The 19,273-nt window shown below is 38.2% G+C and overlaps 1 protein-coding gene across 17 annotated transcripts in view; it reads right to left on the reverse strand.

Annotated features, from left to right (window-relative positions):
* Nucleotides 1-470: 470 nt before the first annotated feature.
* Nucleotides 471-19,273, reverse strand: part of ESRRG (estrogen related receptor gamma) — a 406,419-nt gene continuing 387,616 nt past the window's right edge. For all 17 annotated transcript variants that reach the window (XM_037406050.1, XM_037406043.1, XM_037406044.1 and 14 more), the window contains 2 exons: nt 14,742-15,011; nt 471-4,173 (listed from right to left, as the gene is read on the reverse strand). In XM_037406050.1, coding sequence (XP_037261947.1) covers nt 3,929-4,173; nt 14,742-15,011 — 515 coding nt within the window. In that variant the 3' untranslated portion in view covers nt 471-3,928. The remainder of the gene's footprint in view (nt 4,174-14,741; nt 15,012-19,273) is intronic.

Here is a 19,273-nt window from a genome sequence, read left to right on the forward strand (position 1 = left end):
ACAAGGAGGCTCCTGCAGTAGGAAATGAATGATAGACTCGGTTGTTGATGGAGAAAGCAGGTAAGTACTTCTAGATGGTATTAATGTGATCTTAAAATAGTGGGAAAGTTTTCTTTTATGACATTGACAGAGAGGCAATGATTTTGAGTAATGCAGGTTGATGTGAAGATGCTTTAAGATTAAATAAGTGCTATATAAAGGCCTGCCAGCCTGAATTCTAATGTGCTATGAGACATTTTGCATATTTAAGAGTATGCAAAATGTCTTGTACCACACCGGAATTCATTCTGACAAGGCTTTATATAGCATTTATTTACACTCATATTGTACTTTAAGGGAGAAGTGATAACGCTGGCTCTTCTTCGAATGGAAGTAACAAAAGGTAATGCTAATCGCTCTGTTTCCTCCTCCAAAAAAGAAAATAAAACCAAAAAAACCCCCACAACACAAAAAATAAAATAAAAGCAATCAAAAGTGGAAGCTTGTTTAATATTGCTCTACCATCATCCTGAAAGGCATAATAATTTGAGTTACACATCTGAACTGATTGGAGTTACAGAATCATATCTCCTTTTTGCATTTAACAATATATACAATATAAAATAAATACATTTACACAAATGGACATTGGTTGGAGCACACGGTATGATACACATCACAAAAATATACAGTTGATTGCTATACAGATGTGAAGCCCATCTACAGCTATAGACATGTTTGTTTTTATTTGTTGTTTTGTTTCGTTTTTTAACTACTGGCTATTATGCAACTCCTGGATTATTATAAGCAGTTTAATTTTTTTTTGTCCTTTTGCGATCTTTGCACGATAAGACTGCCATAAAATGTTTTCCTAGGCAGGTAAACAGAGACGCTTAAATAATTAAAATACAATCACCAACACCCATTTTCTCTTCTATAAGAAAAATAGCAGTTTTAATTTTTTATATCTTTTTATGTTATCATTTAAATGCAAAATAGTGGAATAAATACAACAATCTGATCTGATTGAAACAAATGTGTAACTTCTGGGAGTTACACAATCATATTGCTTTAAATAAGAAAAAATTAAAAAATGAAGCAAAAATAGAAATTAAATTGTTATGGCTAAAACATACACCCTTTGAAATTTTCCCAACACTTCACATTAAGTAAGTGGTCTTGAAAGAACTCTTCTCCAGCAAGGTTTAAGATGAACAACATTATAAAGCCCGTGCAGTTCTTTTAGCTATGTTTCAGGTAATGATTTTACAGTCTTGAGATACTTGTTCTTTTGCAGCTCCAAAAAATTATGGAAAATGAAAACTAAAGTTTGCACCGTGTGCCTTTCACACATCTCCATTTTCTGTGTGGTTTTTGTATACTTCTAGTCGATTGGCTTTTGACCCTGAAGCCCAAGTTCTTTAATGTGATACAGCAAAAACAATATTTATATTATATATTTATATATATATAGTGTACTTGAACAGTAGCAACTTAAACCCTGCACAAACTTTCTGGAAAATAAACTTTTTTTTTTTTTTGCACTCTTACATATATAAATAATCTTATAGAATCAGCACCTTTTTCCCAGGAGTTGTATTTTTTTTTTTTGACATTTTTCAAAAGGGATGTGCCAATTTCTGAACTCCTATCACAGCTATAAATTTCAAGTTATTGACCATCTGAATGAATTGCTAATGATGATTTACCTAGAATCACACTACAGTCACTTCTCTACTGAGAAAACACAATCTACAATATAGTCCCATATAGCTAATGATAGATACACAGTTTTTTTTTCCTAGCACGAGGCCGATGGAGCATCAGCCCATTGTTATTTTGTTTAAAGCACACAACGTAGCAATAGTTTTGGAAACTTGTCCGCACCAAAAAAGTTTTGCAACAACACAGAGCAAGTTAATAACAACATCTGAGAGATGATTGAATAAAAGCTATATTTACAGCGTTTAAAAATTAGACTTATCTATAATCTTGAAATATTCAAAGTTTTATTTCTAAGCTATACATTGGTATTCTATAATAAACTGTTACAGAAATTATCCCTTGTTTTGAAAATATTATGATTTCAGTGTGTATCTGTTCATAACGAGTATTTGTTTGGAGTTTCGATCTCTTAATTATTACTAGGAAGAACCTTATTACCGGTAAGGAATAGAATATACTACTGTAATCTCCTGAGGAATTGTACATCCAATATTGTCTCTAATTCTACCCTGTGTCTATAAGCACACACCACAAGAATCCAAACACCACAAGAAGAACAAGACAACAGTCTTTGAATGCAACATAAAAATTTAGAAAAGCACAGCAAACATGAAACATTGAAAAGCTGAACTACATTTCTTTTGTTTGTTAGGATTACAATTTTAATTACATCTGTGTACATAGAATAAGGATGTTCACATAGTACAGGGAGCAGCTACTAACACTGGTACATTGGTATAGCATTTGATGGAGGTTATTGTTTATTGGTTATTTAGCGACTGTAGTTTTCAGGGGGCATCTAATCGGTTTATACATTAGATTACACCTCGTAACAGTCTTGAAACTGACTGACTTTCATGCTGTGACAATACTGGTTGAAAAGCACATATACTGGTTTAGCTACTTGTTAAAGATTGCCATTTACAAAATAAAATCTAAATCAATAAATAAGGTATAGAAGTGTTAAATTCTTCAATTTGGTCAGAAATCTACTACTCTGATTTCTTAATTTTGCAGATGTTGGCATTTGCCTTATTGCCTCTAAGCTACTATTGGTTCATAGGGTTTTTCTGCATGTGAGGTTATAATTTTGCAAACAGGCAGTATCTCGTTCATTTGCAACTGAAGCAGTTAGAAATCACGTAGCAACTATACCTTTGTACAGTTGCTGTCTCCTAACACCGTTACAGATTGGTATTTGACATGGAGTATTTATATGTTAGACTACTCAGATATACTGCAGGTGTAATCTAATCCTTTGAGTCAGTGAACATTTAGTTATAAACTGGAGCTCATGTTAAGAAACTGGATGTTTTGGACCAGACTGGCACACAACATAAATTGCATCCGTGATAATATGCACCTTCCCTTCAACTATTGCTTTAGTAAGATAAATTCCCACATTAATAAATGGCTGAAAACTGGTAAAGCTGGTACAAAAAAATCTCCGTTAGTAAGAAGAAACAAAACATTTAAAAAAATCTTCCTTCAGGATTCATTTGTCCTTCATTATTGTTCATCATTGTTCAAGCCAGCACAAAAATGCAGTATTTCTTTCTCTTTAGTATTGCATGAATGAATAAAGCTTAAACTATTCCCTGAAAAAGTTACATTGTAGCTAACCTAAGAAATATCTGGAAGACTTGAAAAAACAATTAAGGAATCAAATGGCTGTAACTGATCTAGATGGAAAATGCAATGATAAGAAGCAGCCGATGCATCGTCGCTTAGTCGTCTAATTAGAGACTGCTCCTATGAAATCTAATACTGCATTCAGTCAGTTCATCGTGTTGTACTGTACTGCTAGGTACGGTGGTTCTCTCTTTGATTCCTTTGTCATTGGGGACATTATGGTTCATAATAAGTTCACTGGCATCCATATTATGGATTTCCATCCTTTGGCAGGCCTGGCTTCCATCTCTCTTCAATTAGAGACCTCTTTTAAAAAGTTCAGCAGCAAAGAAAAAAGAGAAAAGGAAAAAGGAAAGGAAAGAACAGAAAAGAAAAGAGAGAAAAGGAAAAGAAAAACTGCATCAGAAAGACACAGAAGAAAAAGTTGAAAGCTGCTTCACAGTCTTGCTGCTAAATATCAGTGCAGTCATTTTTTCCTTAATTAAACACTAAGTTTCTTTGCCATTATTATCCTGTTTATTTTCCCCTTTTTTTTTTTTTTTTTTTTTTTTTTTTTAAAACGTGCATGATGGGGAAGCCCATGATGCTTTAGTCAGACCTTGGCCTCCAGCATTTCCAAAAAAAGTTTGTGCATGGGGACTTTGCCTTCCAGTTTGATGTTGTAGAAATGCTGCACAGCCTTGGTGGAGGTTTGCCTCAGAAGCGGGAGGGTCATCAACATCTTGCCTGCGCGACGTGGGTCTTCCATGTGCTGCCCGGCCTCGTAATCCTGCAGAGCCTCATGTAAGACGTCCTGAAGTTTCTGCACTGCCTCAACATCCTCTATGTGCATTGAGTCTGCAAAACAAAGGAGCAACAGGAGGTTTCAGCCCAGGGTGCCAAAAGTCAAATAACGCTACGGCTGCACAACACTTTCACTGGTTCTGTCCATCCTCTTTCACAAAGCAGGAAGATAATTACCTACTCATTTCTATAGTGACCTTCAGGAAAATATCTGGAACACTGCTGTGGAACTACAAATGTATAATTAACTTTTGTGTAAGTAATCCTTCTCCTCATCCTCCTCAAACAAGTAAAACAGTCACTCTCACTGCTCCATAAACCATCTTTTACTGTTACTGCTTTGAAGAAATGATAGCGCCAAAGGGCTGCATGAATTGAGGTCTGTGTTTTATCAGGGAAGCAAGAGTGACTGCCCTACTGTGGAAAAGCTCAGCAAAATTCTGTGTCGGGCTCCAAGGCTGCAGAGCTGGAAGCCATGGTCGTTACCCGCTGCTCAGAGACGCTAATCGTGGGATCAGGACCACTGCACTGATGCAAGGGAAAAGCGGGTTTGATTTGATTTCCTGATAGGTTTAGCAAATTTTTTTCTCCCTCAGGCATATTCAGACAGCCAGGCAACACTTCTGTGAAGCTAACATCTCCTACAAGGTATAATCCCCTCTCCCACCCACTCGAGAGGGTGGTTTATCTTGTTATTGTTGGGGGTTGCATTTTTTCTAAATCACTCAAAGCAAACACCTCACCCTGTGCCTTTTCAGGTGAGATGTTTCGGAGGTGTAAGTACTGAGTGACAAGCATAGACACAACGCACAGCAGGAACTAAACGAAACTACTACACAACCTGGAAAGATTAAAGCAATGGAAGTGTGAAATGAAGAGAAAAGATCTAACTGAAGTAACTGTAAAACCCTCAACAGCATAGACACAGAAAGGGAAGATGTCCCTGAGAACACGCAGTTACCGGACCAAGCCGAGATGACTTTGGACAAGTGGCCCTAATTCTCTGACTTTCACGTCAGAGGTGACGATGTGGTCCAAAGTGAAGTGAACGCAAGCTTACAATTGCACCCCTGTAAACAGAGCAATTGCCTGCGTGGAAAAGCAACAGGAGTAAAATGCAAGTAAAAAAAAAGAATGGTCACAGGCTAGAGAGGCCACCAAAGAGCCCCTGTCAGCTACCAAAATTTGGATGGTTGGCAGACACAGAGCCAGTAAAACACCATATGAAAATACAACTGCTGCAAGGGGGTACAAGCCCTAGGGATAGGCTGTGCAAGCCTAATTCAGGGTGCAACTGGATTATTAAGATATATCCTTGAAAACTCTAGTTAGTACAACACAGCTTTGCATCTTAATTTTTGGTTTTGGAATAAAGCTCCTGTTCCCAGACAAAATAATGACTGAGGAGTTGGGTGACAAGGAATCCGCTTCTCTCACCGTTTCCAAGCCCTGTATTAAGCAGTTTGATGCCCTGGATCAGTATTTTGACAGAGCCTCATGTTTTACCCGGTTGATGATAACAACATCAAATTTTGCACGTGCTTCAAATACCTGAATTACCTTCAGAGAATTAAGATGCATCTAAGATTCATTTCCTCAAAGCTGATGTGCAACTATTTCCTCAGATAATTAGGCCAGATAGTAAATACCTCTCTCTTTTCAAACACAAACATGTAAACTAAAACACAAACCAGTAAGTAACAGGTTAACAAAAACGTTCCAGCTTCTATTGTCAAAACAAATGTGCAAATTGAAAAGAAAAAAAAATAAAAGTTACAGCTCCAGCTCTAAAACAGACACTTAATTATATACAAGTTTGGATCATTTAGCACGTTTTATTGATTCTGATGACAGTTTATCTGTTAATTACACATAATGGAGTCCTATGGGAATTTTACATGTTTAATAATTCTGAGTCTTAGCGAATACATGCTCTAAGAAGCATGCAGTTAAGACATACACTGCAGGGATATGATACTGCACATTAAGGTGCACTGCACTGAAAGCAGAAAGACACAAAAATACCTCTCCTAGGGAAAAAGAAGGCTACGACATTTTAAAAAAGGTGACAAAGAAATATTACCTCTAGCAAAATTTAGTCCTAATTAATGTGAGGTTGTTCCCCAAATCCATACATTTTTCATAGTTTTCTAACACGGCAATTCTATTAAATAATTCTGTGTCAATAAGACAAAATCCCTGAATTCTGTCTGCTACACACAGATGTAATGGATACAGACAGGTTAACACACACACACGAATTTGCCTGATGTCTCAAGCATAGCATCCAGCCACCGAGTTTAAATTGGAATGCAAACGCCAAACAAATTGCCATCTTTACTCCCTGATTCTTTACCAAGTCTTTGGACATTCACCGTTGTGCTACAGCACACACAATGTGCTACTCCAAATAATTTATCCATAAACCACACTCCGTTCACCCAGAAATTCCCCATCTTTTCCTCCTCTCCTCTGACCCACAGTGCCAGGGCCAGATTTGCTGGGAAACAAAGAGGAGCGTCTTATCAGCAAGAAATGTTTGGTGAGTCAAGGACTGACTGTTCTTGTGAATATTTTTTTTTTCCACACCATACTGCACCGAGAGACAGGTCTTTCCGGAGAACCTGACTATAAATGTCTGGTTCTCAATTCTGTACAAAACTGGTCTGATTCTTCCCAGAATCAGTATTTGTAACCACGACCATGTCTGAGTTTGAAAATAGATGGAGGGAGTCCAAACTAACACATTTTTTGCACAGAGGTGAAACTTCCCCAAGATCTTTAGCTCTGCAGTTTGGATAGCAATTTGGCCTGCAGCGGTACAAATACCTACACTCCGCGTATTTCTTACACAGAAACTGAGTGAGGAGGGAAAAGAGGATGAGAACACCCCCAGAAAACACAAGAATGGAAGGTGAATCAAAACCTGCCCTCTGATACAGCTATTACACTCCATGCCCTCAAACTCCTCCATTTTAAGATGTCTGGACATCTTCAAAGAAGGGATATTACCCTCTTCTGCAGGGGTGCTTGTGTACCGTCATCCCTGTAAACAGAGCAATTGCCTGCGTGGAAAAGCAACAGGAGTAAAGCATTTAATTTTAAAAAAAAATAATATTTTTTTTTAATTAAAAAAGCGTTGTTGCCATCTTTGAAATCTGTTCAGCAGCTGGGAAGAACGCTGACCAGTCTAATGCAAGCATTGCACGGCCAAGCCGTGGTCCGTGGAGCAGTTCAGGAAGCTGTGCTGTGGGAAACGGGATTTCTCACAGGAGACGGGGCAAGAAAAGAGAGCAGCAAGAGGGGCGCTTCCAGATGGAGTGATGAAGGCTTCAATCTGCTCTTTTAAAATAGTGATTTAGCTTGAAAGATTTAAAAATTATTTAATCAAATTACTATGATAATTTAACTTCCCATTTACAGAAAAGATTCAAACTCATTTCAGCTTTACCTGTTCGAGGATCTGCTAATGTTTAAATGCAAACTCCCTAAACCGATGCTATTTAATTAGACCATGATTCAGCTCACAGATTGCTCAGGAAAATATTAATCTCTACAAAGATCTGTCTTCAAGTTTTAGCCTTGCAGTCTGGAACTTCCACTTTATTCCCAATATTAAACGAATGTAGATCTTAATCCCTCAGGTGTAAGTCTTTGAAAATAAGGAAAATGGTTGAAAACGCTGAACTAGCCAAGGGGAAAAGAGGAGGAAAAAGAAAAGAGAAATCTTTTCAGTAACTACAGACTGGCAGATGTAGAAGTGAATTCAGAGCAGGTTAACTTACTGCTGATCAGCCCAATCCTCGCTAGTAAGAGAGGGCAATGTCAACAAGAACCACTACAATTTAAGAAAACGCAGAGTCTGTGTGACATTTGAGAAATAAAGAAATAATTCCACAGACAACATGAAATTGAATTATAAGTTAGAGACAAAGATACTGAATGCTCTTCCTATACCAAGAAACATCCTTTTGTTTTTGTAGACAGTCTGCATAAATCACAATTACATCCTACACAGATACAATCCAAAGGTAATGCACACCCAGATGCAATACACTTAAAAATCAGTGCTTATATAAACAATGACATTCAACAGTGTAATTTGAAAGTGTTTTCATTTGAAAGCAAGCAGGATTTGATCCTAAATACCCTGCAAAAAAAGGATCCCAGGGTGGTGAAGATCTCAACAGACAAACACAAGCCTTGCTGATACAAGGCACTGCTGAGAACATGGGATTGCAGCCCAGAGGGGGAAAAGTTGTTACCGATCAGTGCTGCGATGGGAGAGAGTGAGATCAACAAATGAGGACACCGACTCATTGAGTTTTGCTCGGAGAATCTCAATCTATCCTTGCAAAAGCTTTCTTTCACCACCACAGGATGGGAAAATAGAATTGTACCTCTTCTGATCAGCCGATTGATCGTATCATTGTGCAGAAATGGGAGAAAACCAGAGTTCTCATCCAAGAAAAACACCCAAGGTCCAGACAGAAATTCAGATTACAATCTACCTTGTTTAAAATTCAAGCTTCATCTCAGATGCAGCAAACAAACATCCAGCCACCCGGGAATCATTTAGAACACGCCACAAAGGGTGACACCTAGCTAAAGACTGGAAAACACCTGAACTGAGGGCAAGGAGACCTCTCAAAACACCGCTCCGAGGAAAGTTTAAGCCTGGTATGTATGCGTTTTGTATATAACATTGCTAAGCGGTAGAAACCCAGGGGTCTCAAAGAAGTTCTTCAGGTCAGAAAATTCAGGCAGCATAAAGGAAGAAATCATTACAGTGAATGAAGCAGCGAGGAGTATGCAGCAGCAAACGCAGACATTAAGGCGCTGATCAAATGTATCAGAGTGACAAACATCAGCAAGTACTTGAAAGACAGCAATCGCTGTGACGTTTGTGGTCCCATACAGCTGAGCAGTTCACAACCCCAAACCGGATAAATCAGTTTAGAAAGTTGTAGGATCGATCCTGCAAGAAATGGACGGGATGAAGGGTAAGAAGAGCATGCAAAATGTTTTCTGCTTTATATAAAGAAAATGAAATCCTAATCTGGATTATGTCTCAAATAAGAGGAATTTATTACCTAGATTGTGTCGCCAATCCAAAAACCACCGCAGTGTTTATTGTTGGGTGAGCTGTTCTCAGAATTACAGAACCCCTTCATCTCCTGCCTGAAAAGTATTCCAGATTTACACAGGGAAACTTGCATTTTTGCACAGTGCTTTGCCCACATTGTGTTTCTGTATAATCTTTTATGAGAAACACAACACAATGACATTTTGAAAAGCATACTTCTTAAGACAGAAGCAACCCATGGAAATTGTCGGTAGCAAATCAAACTTGTATGATTGATTTTAGTGAACAAGGTCTTAGTCTGGATTGTACTGGTTTGGCCTACTTTTAAGAAAAGACATGAAAACTGAAGCCTGAAAACAGTTTTTAAAACACAGTAGGAAACGAAGATGTAGTAAGAAAAGAAATTATTTCACAGAACACACCTATTTATTTCAAGGGCTAACTGAATTAGCAGTGAACTAAACCCACAGGCGTAAGGAAAAACATAGTAAACCACCTATTTTTTATTCGTGAAATAGCTTACTTTCCACTAGGATAGGTAGTGAGGGCAATAAATAGATGAATATTTCTGCAATGCAGAACAAATGGCATACTATGAACTGGTTCAAGTACCTACTCAATAAGGCTACTAAAACTCTGGAAAAGGGGAATTCAAATGATAGACCAGGGGGGTAAGATACCAACTAAAAGAAGATTTTGAATGAATGCTTCAAAATCCTTTTTCTCCACTACAAGATATAAGCAATTGCCATAAGGATCATTGAGAGCCACTAGTTGAGCGCTGTGGAACAGCAGGGTGAGTAACAGTGAAGACTAGCGATCGCACTGGTGATGCAGCAGTTCGTATCCTTGCTTTCCCACCCAGGCAATCCGCCCACCGGCACAGAGCTGGCCCCGGGCTGGCCTCGCTCCTCGCCCTTCGTCAGCCTCAACTACTAGAAAAAGAAAAAAAATAAAATTAAACCATCAGTTAACTCTGCTGCCATTCGCTTAATGCTATCATTAAGCAAATGGTAGCAGACAGTTCTCTCAGACCTGTGGGTGCTGTCTATTTGATTACGTACAATGGAATCCGAGGAAGAAACTGTTCGAGTAACATGAATACTCTGCCTAGTGGCAACTTCCTTTTCTAAAAATTTGTTTCCATGCTGTACCACTCTCTATACAAAACTCCATGAACGAGTTAACAGACCTTGCTATTTATATTTGGCAAAATAAACGTTGGTAACACACCAATAACACAGAGATGTACATGCATATTTTAATATATGCCTAGTCAAGATAGATACCTTTTAATCATGAATTCTAACACTAACAAGATGATTAAATCAAACAAAATGAAAAAACTGCTATTATTAGAAACTAAATGTAGTATGTTTTGACATAAGATAAGGCACAATCTATACTGGGAATAAAGATGATGTCCTGTGGAATAAGTGATTTATAGGGTCCTACTATTTTTTATTATGATAATATTATTTAATGGTGATAGCCTCGTGCTCTGGATACACTCTTTTGGTGGCTGGAAAGCTAAGTAAGTTGTAAGAATGAACAAATTATTTTTTTTTACCAGGACAGATGATCGTGGAACTTCAATGGCACCAATGTTGATCTGCGCTTTGTTGTGCTAAAATGCACAAGATACTTCTTGGTCCTCTAAATTTTCGATAGTGCATAGGGTTATACTTTTAAGTGCCTAGCACCCACATTTGGGTCAGATTTTTCAAGATGCCAGCAGCCTATTAGGCAGATGCACACAGATCAGATTTTCAAACGTGCTAATGCATTTTGACACTCCAGTTCCTTATGTTAGGTCTTAGATGGAAACTGAGCTTCTCAAAAATCTGGTCTCGGTTGCAACTCCTAAGCTCTTCTGCAGCATTTGGCCTGAAGGCACAGTTTAGACCTTACTGATTAGGCAATTTCAAAAAACTGCTCACCTGCAACTCCCTGTTTAGTACTACCTAATCGATACATGGAAGCATTTTCTAACACAAAAGAGACGGGCAGGTCATCTTTTCTGTGTCAGCGTCCACGTGTGCGTGGGTGCACTTGTGTACACTTCCAACACCGGCTGTAAATATTTCACCTTCCCTTACACACGAGGAAGTAATTGGTACATGCATGTTTTGGAAACCATTCAAAGTTGATTTTCTGCGTGGGTAAACAAAGTGCTCATTGGTGCCAGCTTGCTTCATTTGGGCGGTATGAGGTGGAACGCGGGGCTGCTGCGTTCTGCAGCTTCAAGGTACCTGCTTGCTTTTGTTAGAGAAGGCAGGGAAAGGAGGAAGGAACTCAGGATACTGACAGGATAAGGGCAACGCTGCTGTGAGAGGGACTTCTCTGGATTTCAAGCATAAAGGCTGTATTAATTACTATGGCATCAATGCAGATGTTTAAAACTAACCTGGTAAATTCCATATGAAGCACTACGTATTAAACATACCTGTTGGAAACGTGCCTCTATAAACGTTAAGGCACATAGGACTGAAATGCCTATACATTTCAGTACTGTGCTCTTATATACGAATTTAAACTCTTCAGGTGCTATATGCACTCCATTGGAAATCAGTGACAATCTGCAAGGTTGATATATCTTGCATTTCTGGAAATTTGGGGAAGCAGCGTGGCACTGGCCAACCCTACAAAGGGAACATCTGATAACAGCTGGCAGAGAATCTCCCTGACAAACGGCTCCTCCTCCCCACCCTTCAGAAACCCAACGGCAGGATTAGCTCAGACCGACTCCCGCACAAGCAGACTGTGCAGGTCTAAAGAAAAGTTAGCAGCTGGGCTGTTTTAATGCTCACAGCACCGAGATTTGTTGGCCAAAAGAAAGCTTGTGGTATTTATTCAAACAAAATACAATCAATATGAAGACAACCTACAATTTCTTTTTCCTGCTTCTATAGACCAGCCGGGAAAGTACCGTGACACTGTATCATAAATCACTAACACAGATACAGAGCTATAAAACCATCTTTGTCTACTGTTTGAAGTGGAGTCAACCTGGGAATCTTTCTAGGCAGTGCAGATAGGGCAAGAATGTCTGAAACACCTAAGATTTCTTACTATACTTCACCCATTCTCTCTACAGCTATAAAAAAGCTAATATATTTTAAACCCCAAAAATAAATACTCGAAGTTTTGTAAGAAAACAGATTTAGCAAGAAAATATATTAAAATGTGAATTGCTAACCGATTGATTTTATAATAGCACTTTTTTTTTCAGCTATAGCTGCATTTATGTCAATCAAGTTCATAGTTATGGAGAAATAAGCTATTTCTTTTTTTGTGTATGAAAAAATATTAAAACTTCAATTTTACTTTAATTTTAGCCAGCAATTGTAAATTAAAACACTAAGGGCCTGATATTGTTTGATGGGCTGTAATTCTGCAGGTGCTATTTTACACCTACTGGTCAGTGCAGCTACAGCTGGTACAAGTTTGGTATCTGCTGCATGTACAACCTGAAGCTGAAATGCTGAACCTGAACACCCAAAACATGCTGTTGAAAGGGAAGCTGAATGGCTGGGCTGCTTTTTAACTCCTCCTCGCAACAGTTTCATTTCAGAATAGCAATTTTATTGCTTTCACTTACATGTGCCCTGAATTTTAGCGTGCTGAATTGCATTTATCTCTGACATCATCCTGGTTGTAATTCAGAATGAAATTAATGAAGCTACAGATTATTTTGATACACTCTATGCACAACGTACGACTCAACTTTTTTTGGCAGCGGTATCTTTTATTATAACTTAAACACTGCATGTCTTTTTTTGGGGGGTGTGGGTTGGGTGGAAGGTGTGAGTGGTATTTAACAACACATCCCTATATTCTAGCCCCTCATTCTTTTTACCAAGTAAACTATAGAAATATTTCTAATTCAGTCTTCGAATTACAGAATCAAAATAATACAAAAAACCTTCTCAATTTAGACTCCTAATTCCAGATCCCTTTCTTGTCCTGTTCATTAAACATGACCGATTTTGAGAAAAAAAATCTTCCTGTAGTTGCAAAGCATCCTCAAGTGTCTATTTACAATGGTCAAAAATTATAAATATATCTGCAATTAAAATGATTTGACCTTTGAGAGGCATTTCAGCTTTTTTTTAATTTTTATTCTGGAAATAAGATAATATTCTAAAACTAAGGGGAGAGTTAGTGGGGTGGAGAATATTTTACAAATAAACTAATAAGCATTTTGGCTTTGCATGCTTTGAATTATATTTCCAATTAAAAATGCAGGGTGCTAAATCACATTACAAAGACAAATAGGAAAGTACAACTTCATTGTTGAAAACAATTTCCCTCCTATCAATCTGAGGATTCATGCATCAATATTGTAGATGAACTGTTAATTACAAAATCAATTAAAAAATTATTTCTAAAAACAGTCACGCGTCCTGGCTCTCAGGGGGGCAATTTGGGCAGAAGGTCTCATCTCACTAGGACCGCGCCAAATCACAAGTCGTCATCCACAAGTAAGCAAAAGCAATCTGGTTTTTCATTTTTCAGCGCGGCTGAGCCCAGCCTGAGATTGATCGTCACATATGGCCCCAGAAAACAAACTGTCAATACCTTGAATGCTGCAGAATTTGAACAAATAGCCGTCCGCCCATTCAAGCCACTCATTGCATCCCATTTAACAGATTTTATTGACAGTTTCCTTCTTGTAATTAAAGGGAAAACTACTGGCCAGCAACCAAGATAAAGTTCAAAGATAGGGTCAAAACAAAAGCAGATGGAGGGGCACGGTGTGACTGTCAATGGAACATAGCATCAGAGCGTGTTATTGACACACAGGTATCTAATGATCGGCACGTCATTAAAGAGGGATCTATCGTGAACTTTATGCAAATGCTAAAAGGGACTTAAGACCACAATAAAGCTTTAAGGAGACACAAAAGGAAAAACAACAAAGCACAAACGATTTTTACTTATCTGACAGTATTCACTGCTTCAGCACTTTTAAATTCAAATGCAGAAAAAAAAAAATTCTGAGATTTTTAACCCTTGCTGCAGAGGTACATGATTTTTCCAGAAGCATTCTCATAAATGCAGAGGATCCGTAAGGTAAGGTGTGGTCCTTGTGAGATTAAAGGGGAATGTCCTCCCTCCTCCCACACCCTGAATTCACCCTATCAAATAAATCACTAGCTGCCTTTAAAGAGAATGTATACAGCATATTCTCACGCACCCTTTCTGTTTCCTTTAATTGCAATGATTAGACTTGTCTGGATTATGGAATGGATTTCGGAGAACACCACCTATATTCATTTGAAGGGATCTTTGCCTGTAAAATACTCTCCAAATCATACAGCGCAGTATCCTCTACTCCCTTACCAACACAATTACTTAGAACCAGAAAGTTCTTAGTTTGAACTGCTCTGCTGCCTTTTAGACTAGGATCTGATTAGCAGTTTCTTATTCTACACCCGTGTTTAAAACAAGCATGCAGAAAGCTTTATGGAGAAGGAAAAAAAAAAAAAGTGACATATTAAAAATGTAGCAACTGTCATGCCACTCTGCCAACCTGAATTAGCAAGTGCTATAGCTTTGAGGGTGACAAACTCTTCTTTCTCCAGCTTCATGCTCTTGTATTTCTTTACCAGCTGCAGTATGGCATTGTTAAGGTCAAGAAGGCCTGCCAATTTGGACTGGTCTTCATCCATAATATAATCTTCAGCGTATACGAGCTCATCCTCAAAAGAAAGTGACCGGTATACAACACCAAGGATCAGAATCTCCATCCAAGCACTTTGCAGAAGGCTCATCTGGTCAGCTAGAGACAAAGTGGAGAAACCTGAATAGGAAAAAAAATACAGGAAAAATATTAAGCACTTCTGGGTTTCTCAGAAATCTGCTCCTCTTTCTGATTTCATTTTAAATACATGGCGATAAAACATGTACATCATCTATTATTCTCCCTTCTGCTTTTGTGCCTCTCCTCCCCATCCTACTACAGGAAAGTGAATCAATATAAAATCAAACATTTCCTAGTCAACATACAAAGTTATTAAACAAGTTGGAATTTGCAGGCTCCTTTTGTAAGAATCCTATTAATTTGGGGAGTATTGCACTGACAGTCTGTGATTTGTATCATGTCTTCTTTGTTCTGAAATACATAAAACCTGATGCTGTGAAACAGGGATCTGAGGACTCCATTTCACCATTACCATAAACCAAGAAGGATAATTTTGGAGAGAAAAAAAAAAACCAACCAAAAAACCACAGCTTTTTTAAAAGGGAAGATTTGCTGTTTTAATAGAATTAAGGTGATTATCACAAAGAGGAAAATTCTCTTTGAACTTTAACCTCAGGGGAAAGAGAAGTGACACCTGCCCTTCGAAGAAAAGATGCTAATTACTTCCGTAATGGCCCCCACCTCCGCTACACTTGTTGAAGTAACAGTGTGGCATATTTGAAGCGCCAACTAAAGAGCAGTCACACCATCCTTTTTCTGAGGGCAACCAAAAATTTAATAAATGCCTCTTAATGAATCTAACATTTGCTTTTTTTTTTCTCCCCTGCTGTCTTTCCTAATAGGATCACTGAGGGCAAGCATCTTTTCTGTCTTACCTTTTCAGACTCTTGTTTACAGTACCTGTTAATTTATTATATCAAACTGCTAATATTCCAATCACATTAGGAGCTACACAACAATATGGGAGAAGAAGCAATTTTCCTGGCCTGTTGGTGAAATGCAGTAATTTGCCAGTTGGCACCATCAACCACAAGTACTTAATAAAATCATCAAAGGGGATTAGTCAAGCTTTTCTTAAAGGGTCTTAAGACATGTCTGAAGCTTTCATTTAGTTGTTTGTGGAGCTGCTTACATGTCCTTTGACAGGGTTCCCACTGTAAGAACATTCTTTTTGGTGTTCAATTATGCTTAAATGCATTTTTCTGTTTTGAAAGTCGAGAGTCACAGTCAAGCAGGAATATATCATCAACTAGCAAATCTGCAAGGCATCCACTCCAAACAAGATTTTCTTTATAAGCATTAAGCAGCAAAACTAATACAATAAAAAAGAAAACCCCACATCCAAACCACCAGGCATCCATAAAAAATGAAACATAAAACTGGCTGCATGCTCTCTCTCCCCCTCTCATTTTTCTCTCCCTCCTTATTTGTTTTCATTTTCTCTTACTGTCTTTTGAGTCTTGTGATAGAACTGTAGCTCTCTGCCTTCAAAAAAACCAAAACCAACAAAAACAAACAACCCAACAAAACCTGAGCCAACAACAAGGAAACCCTTGAAGAGGTGACAATGGAAAATAACACATCTGCGATTAAAATAAAGAAGAGGGAAATGGAGAAGAAATAATCATTTGAAAGGTTATAGGGATGAATTCATGATTTCAATTAGCTTCAACATTTCTGTTCCTTCCCGTCTTTCAAGAACCAGTTTTTCTGCAGTAGCAGATGGACAGCGAATGTAGCCTGCAGCACCGTCCTGTGACAGCCCCATTCTCCCTCCCAGACACTGCTGTTAGTAAATAGATTTACACATTCTCCAATCTCCACACATCTTTCTGCCGAATAATTAAAAGCAGGATGATTAGTTTATTGAGTGGAAGGAGGAACTTTTTTATTGAGGTCCATCCACGATTTTATCAGGGCCAGCACTTTTACGGTTGTCATGAGGGTGCAGGCATCCAATTTTTCTTATCTGCCTGATTAATACAAACGCTGTTTCAGGACGCATTAATTAACAGATACAAATCTACGTTCTCATGGAAGGATCAATACAGAGAAGAAAAGAGGCATCAATGTGAATTTAGTGCTGATGATGGAGAAGGCACTCTATTGACATTTACGTGCATAGAAACTTTAAAGTTGCAGTGGAGCCCTTTTGTCCCTGTGATTTACAAATTAACAATTTTTCAGGTATAACAATGTTGCACACTCTTCTGAAGAGTTTAATTAAGCAAAAAGCAATAAAATCAGTTTTGATTTAAAAAAGTTTAACCTGCAATTTTTCTCTGTATTTTTTTTCCCCTGAAAACTCTCAACATCCTTCTTTTATTTACTTACCTATTTTAGTATAGGTTTATTGGCCTTGGTTTTGGTGTTTGGGTTTTTTTTAAGTAATGCTATGTTTCAATAACATTTATTGTGTGCCACAGTCAAAGGAAATTACATATGCCCCATGAGGGGGAAAAATGGGATGCTGGTGATAACTTACTGTACTGCACTCTTGAAAAATCTGCATTCTGGTGCAGGAAATACACTAATTGTTTTTACATGACATAAAAAAATTCAAAATACATTTTTTACGTTATAGAAAAGCTAGCCAATATAAACCCCACTGTTCTTCTCTGCAATAATAAATCAAATAAATATGATTATTTTCTTCCTGATCGAAGTAAATTTCCCTTGAAAGCCTGCTCAGTGAAAGCATGTTTTAACTTTTAAGGGCATCCCTCATGGGAATATAAAGCTGCATCAAGTTGTAATTAATCTGTTTTTGTTTTGTTTTGATTTTTCAGAAAATGTAAAAGCATCCAGCGTAGTTTTTGTATCAGACCAATGCCCTTTTAATAGCTGTTCAGCAAGTCACAGTTAAAAGAACTGATTACACAGGCATGTGTATTTACATACAGAGATTTATTTTTAATTGTTTGCAGGAGGTTATACTTACTTCGTGCCAACCTGTGCTCTGATTCTCTGAGCTTTTGTTATATGAATCCCCTAGGTCAACCACATTTTGTGACAAGTGGGCATTTTCTATTTTAAAATGTAAGTTATTTTTTAAGGACCCTCCAGACCAGACAAAATACACTTCCAGCAGCCTGGACTGGTGTTAGCCTCCCCAGTCGTTAACTCCAAGCTCTTTCCAGGCTGCCCTGAGACACTGCATGATGATGTGGTTTGGAACTTTGTCATGCATGGTGTGGGACCTTAATCCTTACGAGTCTTGCAGGTCAGCGTTTTAAATGTAGAATTGCATAAGGGCTTTGTAAAATACCATGTTGTGTACCTTCTCCTCCCTTAGCATGTACCATATTGGTGACAACTTTGATCTCTCTCCATCTCCCTCCCCAAGTCAATGCCATTTAATGTATCTCAGGTGCTTGCTGGCAGGATGACTCTGTACCTTGACCTGCAGTTAAATAGCATGTTTATCTGCGACAGAGTGCACTCCAAATAAACCAGATGACAGTTTGCAATAACGTCATTTGGAAGGATTGAAAGGCTTCTCAAGAGTCAGGTACCCCTGAGGTAAGAAGCTTGAAGGAAGCATGTTTTGTGCCAACCCTCCTGCCATCTTCTACTAGACACTCATGTGCTTGACAATGATGCCATGGGCACTTGTCAAGATTTTTTTTTTTTTCCTTTTTGCCTAGCAAACTGATGCACTTTGCAGTCAACTTACAAAAAAGGCTAAGCATTTGAAAGTGTGAAGGGCAAAAAATATCTGACGGCTAGTCTTCAAAAATACACTTTCATTTCAGAAAGCATAAATGTTTATTTCCTGAGCTGAGTGTTGACAGAAATAGGCTGCAGCGCAGGCATATGAATTTAACCCCTTGTAGGCATTCCTTTCAGTGCGGGTTTTATGTGGCTGAATGCAAGCACTGTAAATCTACAGGGTGTCTCGTAATATCAGTTAACAATAGCATTGATTTGCTGGTTACAGATTTCTTCCTTCCTGTTTTTTCCTTCTTTCTCCTCCTTTCAGGGACTGTAGTGTTTCTCCAGCTAAAAATAGATACTTTTCTACAAACAGCGCATCACACTCAAATTGTAATTATGCTGTAATGACTCACTGAGAACACCGAGTGTGGATTGAGAAAAGGTTGATTGAGCAACTGAACATATGCTTGGTTGTGGGGTTTTTTTTTCCCTTTCTCATACCAGTAAACCCAAAGCTCAAAGGAAGCAGCAATAAATAGGTAAAAAGGCCTTAGCATTTTTAATATAGAACAATCAGCAGCGAGCTGGCTGCGCTCCACAGCGCCCAGCACTCGAAGCCAGCTCCAAACACAGTTCATGGTCTCTTAGCCAGAGCTGTTTAAACCACAGATCTTTTCAAATATCGGCACATGCACCGCTTGCTC

This window comes from Falco rusticolus, chromosome 12 (genome assembly GCF_015220075.1).
Source record: "Falco rusticolus isolate bFalRus1 chromosome 12, bFalRus1.pri, whole genome shotgun sequence".
Taxonomy (NCBI): domain Eukaryota; kingdom Metazoa; phylum Chordata; class Aves; order Falconiformes; family Falconidae; genus Falco; species Falco rusticolus.